The sequence below is a fragment of the Crocodylus porosus genome, unplaced genomic scaffold, assembly GCF_001723895.1.
Source record: "Crocodylus porosus isolate Cpor-Errol unplaced genomic scaffold, CroPor_comp1, whole genome shotgun sequence".
In the NCBI taxonomy this organism is placed as follows: Eukaryota; Metazoa; Chordata; order Crocodylia; family Crocodylidae; genus Crocodylus; species Crocodylus porosus.
In genome coordinates this window covers 7,568,272-7,586,139 of record NW_017728923.1, presented here as the reverse complement: position 1 = coordinate 7,586,139, position 17,868 = coordinate 7,568,272, and the positions used below count along the sequence as shown (strand labels likewise).

General features: G+C 51.1%; 1 protein-coding gene across 1 annotated transcript in view; it reads right to left on the bottom strand.

Moving 5' to 3' along the window:
- Positions 1-17,868, bottom strand: part of ARHGDIG (Rho GDP dissociation inhibitor gamma) — a 44,711-nt gene that overhangs the window by 24,402 nt on the left and 2,441 nt on the right. Inside the window, exon 3 of the mRNA XM_019540161.1 lies at positions 6,769-6,948. Coding sequence (XP_019395706.1) covers positions 6,769-6,948 — 180 coding nt within the window. The remainder of the gene's footprint in view (positions 1-6,768; positions 6,949-17,868) is intronic.

Below are 17,868 nucleotides of genomic sequence, written 5' to 3'. Positions count from 1 at the left end.
CCCCAAGCATCCCCACATGCTGCTACTGGAAGCAGGGGCTGTGTGCCATGGAGGTGGAATTTAGGGGGCCCCCCACACCCCCCCCACCCCACAAACCCTACACATCTACACCCTTCCTCCCCACAACCTCCCCACATAGACATATCCCACAACTAACCTAAACCTCCCCCACATACACAGCCACACCCACTAACAAACCCCACATGCAACCACGCACATCCCCACACCTCATCACACACACAATACCACCCTGCAACTGCACTCCACACACAATATACAAGAGTAACACTTTATTTTTGGAGCTACTGTGCAATCACCTCTATACACACTATGCAAACAAATATGACAAAAATATTTTTTATAATAAAATGTTATAATAGGTGTTTCACTTTTAGCGTACAATTTGGTTTTTTGCTGGTTCAGATGGCAAACCCCTCCAATAGGAATACTTTCAGGGGCAAGGAGAGGGACTTCCAGTGGCAAAGGTCAGAGATTAGGGGCAAGACTTCCAGTCCCAAGATGGCAACCCAAGGGCGGGGCACCTGTCGGGGCAGAGCTACCCTTACAGCCCTCGACAGCTCACCAAAACTCAATAAGCAGCCCTCCAGCCAAAATAATTGCCCACCCCTGCTCTTGTTCAGTATTCTATCCCCAACAGTGGCAGAAATGGATGCTGTAGAGAGAGAACACTGAACTAGGTAGCTCTAGAGCAGTGGTTCCCAACCTCAGGTCATGACCCAAATGAGGGTCACAGGGACATCACACACAAAAGACAAGCCAGAGGAAATCTCCAACCATTGTGTTATGTCTTGTAATTGTGTCAGGGTTGATGTGGCAAAGTGGGGCTTCCCGCCTTAGCCACAGTGCTAGGTTCCCCACTTGCCTTTGGGCACGCCCCCCCACCTGACTCTCCTGCCATGCCTTAATTAATTAATTGTTGTTAATTAAGTGGGAGGCTGCCTATTCTTGCCCCAATGCCAGGGGGGTGCTATCTGCAGCTCCAAACCTTCCCTACACTGCAGCCCATACCTCACAGATGGCATCCAGATGTTAGTGTTCCCGGCCAACTGCCGGAGCAAGCTTAGGTCATTCCAACAGGCCTCAGTCACCCACACATTCACAATGTCCGCCTCTCGGACCCGGGCCTCACACACTTCACCCTCTCTCACAGGGTCTCTTTCATCTGTCACCAACTTATGCTGCCTTGCTCCCTCTTGGGGCGGGCCCCTTAGGCCATCGGCTTAGCTAGTTCGTACCTTAGGTGGCAGACGTTCCCTCTTTTGGGCCTCTCCCGTGACCCTCCCCAGGGTAGTGGCCAGCCAATTACCCGACCGGGTCTAAGCATACTCAGGCCCCTTCCAGGACAACTGTGTGTGTGCGTGCGCATACGCACACTGGGCCCTCAGCCTTCTGGTTCTTCACTGGGGCTCCCCATCTCTGCCCCCTTCACTTGGGGCTATTCATCTCTGCCCCCCATCACTCAGTTCAGTTTTACTTTTTTTATGATTCATATGTACAGTGACAGATCCAGGGAGACTGTGTTGGTGAAGTCGCACCTTCTTTGATTCCCAAAATTGAAAACCACCTGCTTGGCAGCAGCAGTTGCATTTCTATTCAGGGCAGATGGAGGGAGGATGGAGCTTCATGGCTCTCTGTAATCTGATTCCTTCTATTCTCTCTTCACTGCATACATTAATGACCCTCTGTCATTTTAACAGTCCTCTAATTAGGCTATCCTTTCTTCTACAGTTTCCTGTTAGCTACTCCCATTTCACAGCCCTGCAGACTGTTTTTAGCTTTAGGTAAAAACATTATCTCAGGTATAGAAACACTAACTCAGGCAAACATTAAGTCACAAGTGGATATAACATTCAGTGAAGTGTTGGGTGCACTATCAAGACACTCAGGATGGCTAAATTTTGTTTTATGAATCTGAAAGAGGCATTCATTTATTTCTAATAGAGTGAAACCAGAAGCTAGCCACTTAGGTCAGGGCCACAGAAAACCAAGGAAGGTAAGAGACCAAAAGGACAGACACTCAGAGTGGGAAGGAGCCAGCCCCCTCCCTACCCCTACCCCTGTCTTCCAGGTCTAGAAGCCACACCTGGGTTGGCTTTAGGGGACACTCTCAAAAACCAGACAAAGCTGCTTTGGTCCAGAGTAAGCAACCCCTTGTGGGGGACTCCAAAACAGGCTGTGTTACAGAAGTCCATGAATTAATGAATTTTCAGGAATGCAAGTAGGGTAGAATGGAATCGTGCTTAAAGTCCACTTATATGCCAAATAGATGGAAGATGTTCTGGCACTCAGTTTTCACAGGAACAGAGCATAGGTGACAACCCCTCTGTTAGCCTCATGCCCTCCAAGTTACTCTCCAGTTCAGGAAGTTTACTGGAGAATTTCCCATACCAGTAAAATAATATACCCAAATGGGGATTACTTTATCCTTGAGGTCACAGACAATTCCAGGGAATATCTGGATTAATCTGTGTACCTACAGGTTTTCACACAGATAATTCTCTTTACAGGCCCAACTCTAAATAGAGGATACCCCTAGAGGCAAAGATAAATCCCCATTGTCCATGATAGTCAAAGCTAGACCAGACTAACTCTGAGAAAACACTCTGGAGAACAAGTTTCACAGGCCTTCATCATCCAAAAGGTTCTTCTTGCCACTAGCATCCATTTTACACATCTCTAGTGGGGCAGAGTACCCTGGGTCTAACGCCCCATGGAATCATTGAAGAGGTAACTAACAGCTGCTCACAGCACACACAAAGGCACTTACTGCCTTCACACGCACTTCAGGGACATCTAACTGTGGTTTCATAGGTTGTTATGGGCTGGAAGGGACCTTGCAGATCATCAGGTCCAGCCCTCCCACTCTAGGCAGGAAGGTAACTGGGGTCAAGTGACACCCCTGAGGTGACTGTCCAGTCTCATCTTGAAAACATCCAGGGTAGGTGACTGCACCACCTCTGGAGGGAGTTTATCCCACTGTCTGGACACCCTGACTGTGAAGGAGTTTTTCCTGGTATTAAGCCTGAAGCGGCCTTCCAGGAGTCCGCATCCATTGATGCTGGTCTTCCCTGGGGATGCCCTAGTGAACAGTTAGTTGTTCACCGAGCTCCTGATGCACTCCTCTGATATAGCAGTAAGCCGCTATCAAGTCCCCTCTCAGTCTTCTCTTCTTTAGGCTAAAGAGGGCCAGGTCCCTCAGCCTTTCCTCATATGGCTTGCCTTGCAAGTCCCTGATCATATGGGTGGCCTTCTTCTGGAGCCTCTCAAGTTTTCACATGCCCTTATTGAAGTGTGACGCCTAGAACTGGACGCAGTACTCCAACTGTGGTCTCACCAGCGCTGAGTACAGCGGGAGTATCACTTCCTTAGATTTTATACAAGATGCATTGGTTGATGCATGCCAACATGTTGTTTGCAATGCAGTGGCCAGCAGGGCACTGATGGCTCGTGTTCATGCAGTGGTCAATCATTACCCCTAGGTCCCTTTCAGCTGTGGTGCACGTTAGGCTGTCACCTCTGAGTCTATATGTAAGTTGAGGGTTATCTGCCCCCAGATGGAGCACCTTACACTTGGAAGTGTTAAACTTCATCTGGTTCTAGTCTGCCCAAATCTTGAGCCTATCCAGATCTGCCTGTATCAGCAATCTATCTTCTTGTGTGGCCACACTGCCCCATAACTTGGTGTCATCTGCAAGCTTGGCCACCGAGCTTTTCACTCCCCCATCCAAATCTTTGATAAAGATGTTGAAAAGCAGCAGTGCAAGCACAGACCCCTGAGGGACACCACTGGCCACTTTGTGCCAGGATGACATAGATCCATTCATCAAAACTCTCTACGTCCTACCCTGTAGCCAGTTTCCCATCCACTGAACCGTTGAATGGCTGAGCCCACAATCTTCCAGTTTTCCCACAAGGACATCATGGGATACTAGAACAAAAGCCTTTTGGAAGTCTAGGTATAACTTCTACCTTGTTTCCCTTGTCCAGGTGGCAAGAGACCTGGTCACAGATGGAGATGAGATTGGTAAGACAAGACCTACCTGTGACAAAAGCATGCTGGCTGTCATTCAGAATCTTACCTTCTGCAAGTGGATCACACATAGACGCTTTAATGAGCTTTTCCAGGATATTCCCTGGGATAGCGGTTAAGCTGACTGGCTTATCGTTGCCCGAATCCTCCCTCTTCCCCTTTTTCAAGATGGGCACAACACTGGCCCCCTTCCAATCCTCAGGGACCTCCCCTGTATGCCACAAATTCTGAAAGAGCTTTGCCAGGGACTCCGCAATGACCTCAGCCAGCTCCTTCAGCACTCTCAGATGGAGTCCATCTGGTCCTGCTCACTTATAAATGTCTAGCTTTTCTAGTTGGTATTGCACCCACTCAGCATCCACAGTGGAGAGGCTGTAGGTCCTGCCATGCCCCCTATGAGCCTTATCTTGCTTGACGTTCCCCATGGTCCAGCGAAATACCAAAGCAAAGTGGGCATCCAGAAATTCGTTTTTTTCCTGAATGTTAGTTACCAGCTGTCCCAAGCTGTTAAGCAGCAGTCCCACACTTCCATTTGTTTTTCTTTCTGCTGCCTACATACCTAAAGAAGGACTTCTTATTGTCCTTGATTCCCGCAGCTAACTTAAACTCAGTCACCACCTTGGCTTTCCCGATCATTTGCTGGCCACCAAAGTACAGTCCTCCTTGAGGACCGTCCCTAGCTTCTACTGTGCGTAAACCTCTTTTTTCTCTTTTAAGAGCACCACAATGTCCCTATTAAGCCAGGAGGGCTTCCCATCTCTCCTGCTAACCTTCCTCTTTGCAGGAACGGTGTTCTTTTGTGCTTCAAGGATCGTGTCCTTGAGCAACAACTACTCTTCGTGTACCCCATTTGCCTTCCCTTCCTTGGTCCCTCATCACCTCCCCTACTAATGCTCTGAGCCTGTCGAAGCCAGCATTCTTGAAGTCCAGGACTTCAATCCTGCTGGCTGATTTGTTGACCTTGCAGCAGACAGTGAACCTGATAATTTCATGGTCGCTGTTGCCCAGGTTACCCTCAATGTTCAAGCCACACACCAGATCATCTCCCTCGGCCAAGACCAGGTCCAGGAGAACGTTGCCTCTAGTTGGCCCTTACACTTCCTGGATCAGAAAAAGCTCCTCGATCACAGTCAGGAAACTGTGTGAATAATGTGACCTAGCCAAGTGTTCCTCCCAATCTACATCCGGGTAACTGAAGTCACCCATGACAACCAAGTCCCCTGTGCATGTGAGCTCCAGATCCAGTTGCTCCTGTTGCTTCAGTGGTCTGTAGTAAATGCCTACAGTTCAGTTTCTCTCACCTTGCCTCCTCCCCCTCCCCCTGTAACTTGACCCACAGGGTTTCAAGCTGCTTATCTTCGAAGCCAATGTCAGCCTCCAGACAGGTGTACTGCTCTCTCATGTACAGAGCTACCCCTCCACCTTTTCTCCCTACTCTGCCCCTTCTGTGCAAGGTGTAGCCCTCTATGGCTACGCGCCAGTTGCGCAAGGAGTCCCACCAGGTCTCCATGATCCCTACCAGATCATATCACGCACTAGAGAACAGGAGGGCTAGCTTCTCCCGCTTATTCCCCATGCTCCTGGCATTAGACTAAAGGCAGCTGAGGCCCTCAATTGACACCCTCATTTTCCTGAGATGCTGTGAGAGAACTGTTTGGTTAGCACTCTCAGAAACAGTTGTGCTACGGTCCTCCACAAGGGAACCTTCCTGTGTGCCAGTCCCCAGGCATGCTCCACTTGGAGTTTTCCCATCCCCCAGCAAAGTCAGTTTAAAGCCCTGTCCAGTAGATCAACCATCCTGGTTGGTGGTTCACTAGAGCCAGGAAACAGGGATTTATTTTAAGGATGCAGTGGCCACACTTGGTACTCCAGGATAAGAAGGCCACCCCACCTATACAGAAAAATGCAATTGCCTCAGCATATCTCAGAGGCACAGGTTTGCCTGTAATTTAAAAGGAAGTTGAGTCTCCATCAGCACCCCTCAGCCAGAGGGGAGGAGCCCTCCAGAGAGCATATGCCAAAGGAGAGAACAAGAAGCAGTGGTGGGGGAGTCCTCACACAGGAAACAGAAGCAGGCAGAGAAAGCCAGGCACCCATATGGGTCTGACAATGTAAGGCTAGCTGCAGTACATGTGCCAAGGCAGTGAATCCTTGTCCTTAGGAGCTCCCAGCGATGGCTTTCTCCATCGTTGTCACTTGGAATAAAATTTACAAGATTCCTCCATAAGTGTTACTATGGAAACTGCTGTGGCACACTAGTAACCAAGGTAACTGAAGTGCAGAGCTGACACCGGGCAGCTATTACTGTTCAGAGTATGATGGGTGAGGCTACTAGTGTTCCCTATGTGAGTCTGGAGCAACTGATATCTCTGCAAAGAGTAGAGCAGGCTGAGCTGGCATTGTTCCCAACGGGAGAGATGGCACCTGCCCTCCCACACTCCCTGCTACTACAGCTAACATCCCACACCCCTGTGCCTCCTGAAGCAGGATCCACCTCCACCCCCACCTCTGCTTATCCTTCAAGCCTGAAGTTGGAAAGACCCAAGTGAAATATTTCCCAGACTGTCCCAGCCTTAGTGTCAGGCTCCAGATTATCAGCCACTTTACAGAAACAGAAGGGGAGGGGAAGGGGGTGGAGGGACTGAGCCTGAAGCTCCCCCTACCCCCATCCCAACCAGGTGCTCTTCCCTGGAGCCCCTGCTCCAGACATGCCTTACCAACAGCTACAGGAATGGGCCCCAGCAGTGCCTGCTTGTATTTGTTCAAGCTCTCATCATCCTGGTCCAGCTGCTGGATCTCTTGGAGGCTCTTCTTCTCTGGGGTCTTGTAAGCCAAGTGAACATCATCCACATCTTCCTCCAGGGACAGAGTCACCCCATCTTTGTCTGCCACAATGTCTGCAGGGAGAGAAAGTCAGTTAGAACAAGGAGGTACGCACAGATATAGACCATCCCCAGACTGGGCATGTAGACAGCTAAGAGAGACAGCCCCAGATAGGTGGGGGAGGGGGGAAATCAGGAAAGGGGCAGGGAGTGCAGGGTGTTTTTCCTACCCACTATAGGTCACTGGCAGCTTGCTGGGAGGCAGCCTGGGAGCAAGCATTGTGTGACAGGGAGAAAAGTAGTCCCAGGAGTCTCCAGGCTGTGAGGGAGCTGCCTCCACGAGCCTAGGGGCTAGAAATTTTTCCCTGCTCATATGCTGTTTCTGGTCTTTGCCTGCACTACAGAAATAAATAGTCACTCTGAGTACAACATGGAGGGCAAGGAGCTCTTCCTTCCATGCAGCATAAGTAGAAGGGCCTGCCTCACCCATCCCCAGGACCTGGAGCTCTCTTGAATTCCTGTTCTAGTTGCCTGAATGTCTGGGTACCACAGCTACAGCTGGACATTTCACAATCCACAATAGGAAGGTACCATCCTTGCCCACCTACAGTGAAGCACCTCCTGGCTGCACTCAAGCTAGCATCCAAGCCAAGTCCCCTACTAGCACCTCTTAGAGCTGCACTGGTTATTTCATCATTTGCTTCCAACTGTGAATGTGGCTCTGATGAATTCCTCAGCATCCTGTGTAATTATCCTAACACAAAGCACGGAGGGGAGGAACAGGGAGCAGGAACCTCTTGAACCTGCAGCCCTGGGCAGACCCCTCCCAGCATACCCCAATAGGCAGCTGCCAGAGTCCCAAGATAGGGAACATGCACCCACTAGGGCAGAGCAGAGAGACCTGAAGGGCAGAGACTAGACATATGCTGGGATGTGCACCCATGATGAAGGGTCTGGCAGCCCACATGGAGTACTCCTCTTCACTAGCTGCTGGCCCCAGGAACGGCCCTCTTAATTGGGACACGGGCCCAAGCAGAGCTAGAGGGAAGGCCAGATGAAGCCAGCTCCATGGATGGGTCATAAGTTGCCTTCCATTGTGGTCTTATCACTGCAGAGGGAGGGAACTCAATGCTATTTCCACCTCCACAACTCTGGGGAAAAAGAACCAGTGTAAGTCACTGGCTATGCACAAGACCCGTCTCCTAGGTCTTTGAGTCTCATATTAGAAGTGCCACAGCCCCCCAGAATGACAGCATGAGCCATATGTACCATGCCTCAGTACTGGAGATAGTTTGCTCAGTTACATGTACAGTCTTTTCATTGCTGGCCCTGCTGACCCCACTCCCAGCTCACTCACAGGAGGCTTTTGCCACAGGCAGCCCCACCCACAAGAGAGTTTACAGGACAAGTAATGCCTCACCAACACCTGTGCAACCCTAGCACTTTGATGTCACCAGGGTGATAGCACAGGCCACAGCAGCAGGGAGCTCATGGCCAAGGCTCAGGAGCCAGGTTGAACTGAGCTGTGGCTGCAGCTCAGGTAGACACACCTGAGCTTGCATGCAATACGGGGACCCATTGCTATCTAATCAGAGCAATATGGAGCTAAGCATGGAGCTCTGCCCAAGAGGTGACTGACCACCTCATGTGGTGTTGGCAACCTACACTAAGCTCCCTGCTGCCGTAATAATACGGCCATGATACAGCTAGCCAGAAATTAGCTGAGATGCATCTGTGAGGTGCAGTCACACGAGGACAGACGGTGTAGACACATCAACAGGAGTCCCTCTCCCCAGACTAGCAGAGGGTATATGCATCTCTCAGGGCTGTGCATCTTTCAGTGGGCCCCAAGCATTGACCTGCCTTGCTGAAAAGTGAATGTTTGTCATACCAGTGGATCCAGCTTGTACATAAATCAGAGAATCACAGAAAAATAGGGCTGGAATCAAAAGCGAAAAGGAGCTCACTTGTCTGTTCAAGACAGAATCACCACTAGCTGAATACCACACTCTTCTTTGGATTGGAAACTCAGAGGGAAGCAGCTGGGAACTGGCTCTGGGCTGGAGCTGGGCCTGGCGCTAGGCTCTACAGGAGCCAGAAACACAAAGCCAGAGGTGCCAAGTGAAGCAACCAGGTTCCAATCTAAGTGGCTGTTGGTTCCAGGGCTGGCAGCAGGCTCCAGGCAGAGGTCACCGAGGCGGCTCTGGAACCAGCAGACATGTACCTCACTGTCAGAGCCTGGCCCCAGATCAGAGGCAGTGGAAGGCAGTTGGGAAGTTGTCAAGAAACAGACACACAACCTGGCCTGAGTACAATGGGAGGAAACACGCACGAGACTGGCATGAAAGAAGCCAGTGATGGTGGCTGGTGTTAGTTCAAAGATGGGGAAGGAATGGGATGGGTGCCAGGACCATGCAGGGGGCTGGTTCTAAGAGAATCCAACCCAAGTCACATAGTTTGGCTGGGGAGGGGGGAAAAAAATATCAACCTGTAATTTGGCAGTTAGAAAGACACAGTCATTTGAATATATACATAAATAGATGAATAGCACTAACAAATTTCAAGCAATTCCAGTTTCCTCAAGAACCTCTTTAAGAACTGTTTGAAGAGGCTGGCAAATTGCTTCTGAAAACACCCAGGAGTGTTTCTGATTCCAAACTAAATGACTCAGAACTTCTGGCCCAGGACAGCCTGCCCTCCCTAGCCCGACCAGCTCCAAGAGATCATGCACATCTTGCACCTGCTTTGCCAAGCTAAGCCAAAAGTTGCAAGTCTCTTTTTTCCAAATGCCTAAAATGTAACTGTGCATACAAAACTTTGAGGCCAAGCTCTGATTTCCAGATGGATGGCATTCCCTTCTACATCCTCAGAAGGCTCTGTCCTTGCCAGCATATCTGAGCCAACTCAGAGTAGAGGTTGTATCTCAGCAGGATGCTCATTCTGAAGCCTAGTAATCATATTGCATTTATCATCACTATTCTTTCACGGATCATTTGAGCAGAAGAATTTAGGTGCATACAATGATAGGTCTTGGGGATGGATGGCAGCAGTGTACAGCAGCAAGGAACTACAACATGCAAAGGGGGAGTTAAATGATTGCAGTGCAAACCCCACCGCAGAGCACAGCTTCAAAACCCAAACATTCAAAAATCATGGCCTGAGCCCCCTCCCCTTCATCCCCCCTCCCCCCCCACACACTCTGCCCCAAGTAAATCACGGGTTTTATAAAGGTTGGGTTTTGTTTTACCTTCTGGACAAACACACTTAGATCAGTTTTCAGCCTTAGAAACTGACTCTTCAAATGCAAACTGTGATTCCCACCCAATCACATGGTTTGAGGAGTTAGGGCTTTCAGAGACATCTTCACACTGAAAACATTATCAGCATTATTCAGAGATCCTGGTTTTCTCTGTTAAAACATCCAAAATTGTTTGATTAAAGAAAATCCAAAAAATCTCATATTAGAAACCCCAAAATGTGTATTTTTACACGATCTAAAAGAAATGCCACTATGTATGTATATATGGGTAGCAGCTGAAAATAAAGATTTATTGATATACAGTATAACCTCATAAATCCGGCATGCTTGGGACTGAACACCTGCTGGAAATTTGAAGATTCTGGATTTTGAATCTGGAGCGACCACTGGTCACGGAGTGCGGCGGGGGGGTAGCAATGGCAGCACACGGAGCAGGAACGCAGGGTGATGGATAGTGGCAGCAGCTGCCACGTGCAAGCTGCCGCCTCTTCTGCTCCAAGACCAGCCACTGATACTCCCTGATGTAATGTATTTTTTTTTAAAAGTGCCGCACTTTTGAGAATTCCACATTTTTTCGATCTGTATTTACAATTTTAAAGCAGTCTGGAAGCCTACCACTGCCTCAATCATTATAACACAAGAAATTCTATATACCTATATATTTTGGCATTTGATTTTGGTTCTTTTAATCATGAAAAAATCAGAGCTCCTCCTGCCAAGCCAGCAGCAGCAGCAGGGCCAACGCTGAGAGCCCTGCACCAGCCATGCTGTCATGGTTGCCAAGGTAAGGCGCTGCAGTGGTGCAGAGTGGTGCCCCTGCTGCTGCTGCTGCAGCCAGATGAGCAGGGAATGCCTCGCCTTAATGACCACAGTAGCACGGTGCACCCAACAGCAGCAGTGGTAGTGGCAGCACCAAGCCTCCCTGCCCTGCCGCATTCCACTCTCCCATGGCAAGTCCCACCCACTGGGCCACAGAGGCAGTTCCTGTCTGGTGCCAGTCCAGCCAGGCTGCAACCCCATATTCTACAGTGGGTGCAGGAATCTGGGGGGGGCACATGCCCCCCAACACATCACCAATGGGCCTGAGCTCTCCCCATGGATGTGCAGCAGCAGGAAGCTCCCCCACTCCTCCCCCAGATGAGCTGTTTGGCCGGACTGTGCATTCCTGCCTGCTCCAGCCCTGGTCCCTGTCCCAGGCACTGCCCCAGCCATCAATCCTGCCCCACTCCCTCCCTCACTGTGTACACTTAGTGCAAGCCACCACCATCACCTCAATCTCCTCACATCACCTATGCCCCCCTCCATAGACTCACCCAAAGGCAGCTGCAGGAGTTGCTCTCCATCACACTGCCCAGCTGTATTGCCAGCCATGTGCATATGTGTCATGCACATGCACATGGCTCCCTGCCTGACTGCCCTCCTCCTACTCCCCCAAGGCCCAAGCAGTCCCCTTTAAGCTGGTTCTCTGCCAGCCTGCCAGAGGAAACCTGTCGTTTCTCAGGTTTTTCTCCTTTAAAGGAGAAAATCTGAGTTTTTCCACAGGACACAGAAAATCTGGATCCCTGATTATCAGAAACAGGTAGGGAGGGGACTGCTCACTTCGACAGCAGTAGTTTTCTGTCTTGTTGCTAGACTCAAGACAACTGGCCTGGAATTGACCTACCACCCACCACTGCATCCCAATCACAGTGAGGATTTGTTTGGGGTAAGCTCAGCAGGGGTGAAGACAGAGAGGCCACACTTCAGCTGGTAGCCCTTTGTGCACCAAGAGCACAGTGCAGCCAGCAGCACCAATACTTCTATAAGGATACTGCCCTGACCAGGAAGGGCACCAGTGTCTACACATCCCACTCCCACTTTAGCCTCCCAGAAATGGGACACACTTCTGCTGACCACTGACAAGAAGCCTCCTCACTCACTTCCCCATGAGATCTCTGGCCTTTGTAATCCACAGAGGAAAGTAATTCCCTTGGATCCCCAGCAGTCAATTTCACAAGCAGCTGGAAAGCTGTCACTGTGGGAGCATAGTAGTGACATGCAGGGTCTCTAATGAAAAGGCTCCTGCAGGCCCTCACATGCTGCACAGCCTGTTGCTCCAGCAGGATGCCATTAATGGTAGCTCTGCAGGGCGCACCGCTTGCTGACAATAGTTCTGTCTCTGCTGCAGGGGCTTCTTCAGTTCCCAGCATGAAGGCAGAGTCTGGCCTGCCTTCAGGCTTTTGGATGAGCAGAGACCAAAACTGTCCTAGCCAGTGACCTCCCAGTTCCCATGTCAGACATCCTATGACCCAGGATGTGGGGAAAAAAGTCCATTTGCCATTCCAGGCTGGGATTGGTGGTTCTACTTGCTTGTGGGGGAAGGTTAGGCACTGTGCCATGCCAAGGTATAGGGCTCTGCTTCATGGAGTACCAAGAGTAAAAGAGCAGCAACAGCAAAGCCAGACCCATTTCCTCTGTGAACTGACAGGACCCTCTGCACAGGCCTAGGCCTTACAGCCTGGCAAATGTAACTGGCACAGGCTTGTGCTGGCAAGCATCATCTCCAAGGCTCCTTCCTGCATCCTGCTTCAGAAAACAAGTACAAGTTCAGAAAACAGCCCTGTGCATCAAGAGAGCAAAGCAACCTGACAGAGCTCTGGGGAGCCAGTGGTATGCAGCAGGGGCACAAGGGAATGCTTTGAGACACCCCACAGCAGAATGAGGGCCAGCCCCAGCCTGACCTTCAGAGTTACCAATGCCAGATTCAGCTTGGCCCCATCTCTGGACTTCCACAGTGACAAATATTAATGAACATATGGGTCCAGTTTTTAAAAACATTCAGGCCCAAGGTATGCCCCGCCCCCTCCCGCTCCCACCAGGGAACTCCCCATATTGAAGGAGCCATTTCTTCAGGTCCTCTAACATTGTAGTATCCAAGCATCTTGCACCAGCTGGCTTTCTGCTCTTACTCAGGGCCTCTGGACAGAGACAGGGCATAGCGCAGTATGCCCCAGCAAGGACCCTTCTCTGCCTCTGACAAGCCCCTGGGACCCACAAGCCTATTCAGCCCCTGGACCTACATTGCAAGGGTAGCTGGAAAGCAGGTGGACACACTTAGCAACACTTCTTTTCTGACAACATGTGCTAGAGAAGCACTGGACAGCAATAACACCACCTCTGGCCAGCCATTAAGGCAATTCTAGGGAATATTTTATGTCCAGTTAGCCTTTTACCTAACGCAGCTGACCAACAGTTGAAGGCTGTTTAGGTACAGACGCATACTTTTGGAGCCATTTCAAAAGGGAAACATTTTGAAAGGAGTGAGCAGCAGCAGTTATGTTCTAGTAGTACTGTGGACAATGCAAGAGCATTACAAATGCTCCAGCTCTCTGGATGAAGTAGTGTTAAGCTGAAGCAATTTAGCTACATTTATATCATTGCTAGCTTGTCCACAGTAATCTTCAGAACTAGAGGTGCACCGATACATCAGTCCGATATTGGATTGGTACCAATATAAAGAAAACTGGCTGTATCAGAAATCGGCCTGATAAGGCCAATAATTTGGCTGATAAATGCCCCTGCCTGATTGCAGTCGCAGCACAGCATCCAGGCAGCAAGAATCACAGCCAGAAGCCTGAAGAGCGCATGCAGCTGGTAAGTCCGTTGTGGTGGAAGGGGAAGGGGGAGGGAAGGAACATGGGGATCAATGCACCCTACGGTGAGGGAGGGAGGGGGCAGGGGAGGTAAGGGACAGAGCTGCAGCTTGTCAGGAGGGTGTGGCTCCTGCCACTGCGCTGTAGCCCCACTCCCAGTACCGCCCCACCTCCACCCCCATGCATGACAACTTAACCTGCCGGCAGCGCTGTAAAGACCTGATTTTACAGGGTCTTGGAGGTGATTGTAAAATTGGGACAGCATTTTCCTCCAGAGGCTTCTACTCCTGCACATGCCAGGGTGTTGGTCATGTGCCCTGCTAAACTCTGCCATTTCAATGCCGGATAGAACTGAAACAGTGCTAGCATGTTCTTTGCTCCACTGCTGCCTCTTAAATACAGCCCAGGGTGAAAGGGCTCAAATACTGAGCACTGCTATCTCCTCTCCACCCTCCTTTAATAACAAAGACGGGCAAGTATACAGACACATGCAGGGGAGCAAGGCCAGCGCTGCTGACTCTCAGGCCTAGTGCCCTTCCTAAAGCCCCAGCATCTGGAGTCAGGTGATGAGATGAGAAGTCTGTCTCTCCTTAAAACAAATACATATTTCCAGCCCTCCCGCTAACTTAGACAAGCTGGGAACCGTGACCTGAATATGACTAGAGTCCAGAAGCAGAAAGCCCCACATAAGAATCCAATCTCTACTGTGTTTAAACCTCATGATTTCGGGGGTGAAGCTCATGATTTCTGGACCTACCGTGTCATCCATGAGTGTGGGGACAGGTGCAAGCAGATCTGGTCAAATGGTGCTAAGTAAATACTGGGTGGAGCAGCCCTCTGGCTTAGTCCCATGTGATCATCCACTGCATGTGCAAGAAAAGAGCCATCTAATGCAGGGGCTCAGGCCCAACACCTGCCCCATGTGTTGCCTAAGGAGCACAGGCCAGGTCAGAACATGCAGGAAGTTCTGCTCCTGGATAGGGAAAAAGTCAAGCTAAAGCCCTCTCACTCTTGCCCCTCCATCAGCAAACTGCTGCTGCAGCCGGTTGCCATGTGGCTCCAATACCACCGTGGGGCTAGGCAAGGGGTCCATGGGTGGGGGACTGTCTCTCTACTGGCCCAGCACATGCAGGAATGGAGCTGGCTGGTTCCTCATGCCTGGCCAGCAGTCCTGACCCAAAAAAGATTAAGACCAAGCAAGGCAGCCATGGGGCTGGGTGTCATCCCCCACTCTACACTGTTGCAAAGTGGTGCACAAAGGGCTGGCATGCTGAGAGAGGCTGGAGTGGCAGCAATGGGCTTACTGAGTCTAGGTGTCACAAAGACAAAGCAGTGGCAGCCGTGGCACCACAGTACATACTGGCATCCTCCCTGCTTAGTATATGCGAATGACCAGGACATGGAGACAGCGAACCAGAGAGGGAAGACTGGGGGATGCCAACAAGTCTGCTGCAAGGGAACACTCCTGCCAGCCCCCTCCCCCAACAAATGCCCAGGCCCCGCCTGCACAGTTAAGACAACACCCACCGCTTGATGGCTGAGCCTACTCTCACTCACCCTGCTGTAAATCAGGGGCAATGCCACTCAGAAACAAGCAACTGTCCCATGTGCAACACAGGAAAAGAGGGACTGGCTCCCTGCTGGCTAATGGGATGGGCAGACCCCTGAGGCAAGCAACAGAAATCCATCTAGATTTGGAGAGGGGCCATCAGAAAGGAACTACCTCAACTCTGGCAGCCATAACTGTACAGACAGAATCAGCTTTGCTGTGTGCACTTGTTCACTTTGTCCCTGCACCTAGATCATTAAACTGCCAAAGCTCCCTTTACCTTGTAGGTGACTCATTTCAGCAGCACGGAAGCACCTGGGGCACTACATGGGGGAGCTCTCCAGGCGTGCATCTGGGAACCTACAAGGGCCAAACAGAACAGCAGCCCCAGGTGCTAAATTACTACAAGCAGGACATAATTGTTACACTAAGGAGAGAGACCAGCTGAGACAACTAGCCAGGGACAATGTGGGTCTGCCAAGCTGATTACACTATCCATTCTGCCGATGCTCTTCAATGTGGATTTGCATCTCCCCTGCTATTCTACCCTAGCCTCTTCCACACAGCTCAGCTGATGACCCCCAATCCTGAGCCACAGTCCTGCTGTTATTCCAGCCCTGGGTTCCCTAGGATGGTGTCAGTGCCCCTCAAGCATGCACTACAGACTGGCTGCTATTCAAGTTCTGAGGTCCCAGCCTACTTGGGAAGCTCTGCCAGCTTACTTCCATCTTAACCACAGTGTGTCAGTCCTCTTAGGTATTTCTCACATGCAGCCTGCCAGCCACGCCTATGTTTTGTCCAAAGCTGAGTACCCAAATCCTTCAGAAAAGTTTTGGAATTGCCATCCCTAACTATTAAACCAGCTCCTCAGGCATGCAGACAGCATAGGGCTGACTGGTGTCTCAGGCAGCAGTATTCTGCAGACTCGTCTGGCTGGGTGCTGGGTACAAACCACTTGCACCAGTTTCTCCCCTCAGATGGTAGCAAGCTGCTGCTCCCTCCCAGAGGCTGAGCCTTCTTTCTGCCAACATCCTCTCACTAGCAACAGGAAAGGATAAAACAGTTTGGATATGACCCCCCCTGATCATTTACCTGAGACCCCACCCAGCCTGATGGCCAGAAAGGAGAGTCCAGGGGCTTGGGGCTGGGTTCCTTCCAAGAGCCACTGTTCCTGGCACAAGGATGGACACAGGCATGGGCAAACCAGTAGGCCAACAGGGGCCTGGATAGAAAGGAGATGGGGGGCCTGTTAAAGCACTAATATAATCTGGAACCCCACAAAACTCACACACCAGCGCTCTGCAGCTGGCAGGCCCTGGACCCTGGATCTCACCTGCCCTCTCCCCACTGGGTACTCTCTGGCATGAGAAACTGCACAGTTGGGCAAAACATGGCAAACTGCTGGGACAGATCAGGGAAGGCAAGCACCGGGCATTAGCACACACCTAAGCCTTCAGCTGTGCTTTATGTGATTCGCTTCTTTATGTAGTCCCAAAGGTCTGTCTGGAGTTTAACACTAGACTGCCCTGTTTACCCTAGAAGATGTTGTGGGTGCCAGAGAACCAGTATGGCTTCCACTGTCCACATCCCCAATACATAAACTCCAACAGTGTATCTGCACCACCAGACAGAAGATCCCACAAGGACTATCACTCAGCCTGTGCAATTTCTGCTGTGGCAATTAATATTCCCATCAGACAGCTGGGAAGGAGCAGAAAGATCCACCATGCCAACAAAGCTCAATTTCACCTGCTCTTCTCCTTCCAGGAGGGTCCTCCTCTTGTCCTGGTGACAAATATTTAGCAGAATTTTCTGGAATCTGATAGGGCCCTGCCATGAACACTTCTGCTATGGCCTTGAAATTGTGATGTCAGGGCTGTCAACTATGCCTGTGCTTTAGCACCCAGCCACCCCAGAACAGAGGCACCAGGAGATTCCTCTTACCCCAGTTATAGTGTAGGCATAGAAACCTACCCCTGCTCCAGGTTGGCAGGGACCCACATCCCTCCAACCCACCCAGTGGGTAACAGGGGCCACTGAGAGCAGCCCCTTGCTGAACCAGCACAGAGGCTGCCATTCAACATAAGGAAGGAGCCTGTAGTGCATGGATCAGAGGAAGCCCCATGCACCTCAGGACTTTCACACACACAGCCTGGCCTCCGTCAGCACCCAGACACCAGGTGGAAAGCATGGCCTGGCCGGCAAGCCCTGCAGAAGCCCACCCCTACCCCAGAGCAGCCCCAGCACAACCCCATGCTGGTTAGGGAGCCACAGTCCCTGGGCCCCTTGGCTGAGCCTGTAGCAAAGAGGCTTTTCAGCGGAGGGGTTCAGGAAGGAGCAGCCTGTACCCCGAGAGAGACCCTCCATTCCCCCGCCGCCACCTTCCGACCCCGGTCTCTGAAGTAACCTCATATGGCTGGTGGCCGTCTTCCCGCGAAAACGACTGTGACGCCACACCTGCTCCTCAAACCTCACACATGCTGTAGCCCCGGCGCAGCCCAGGCCGCCCCCGCGGCAGAGCCCCGCCCGCCGCACGGGGAAGCGGCGCCCCGGCC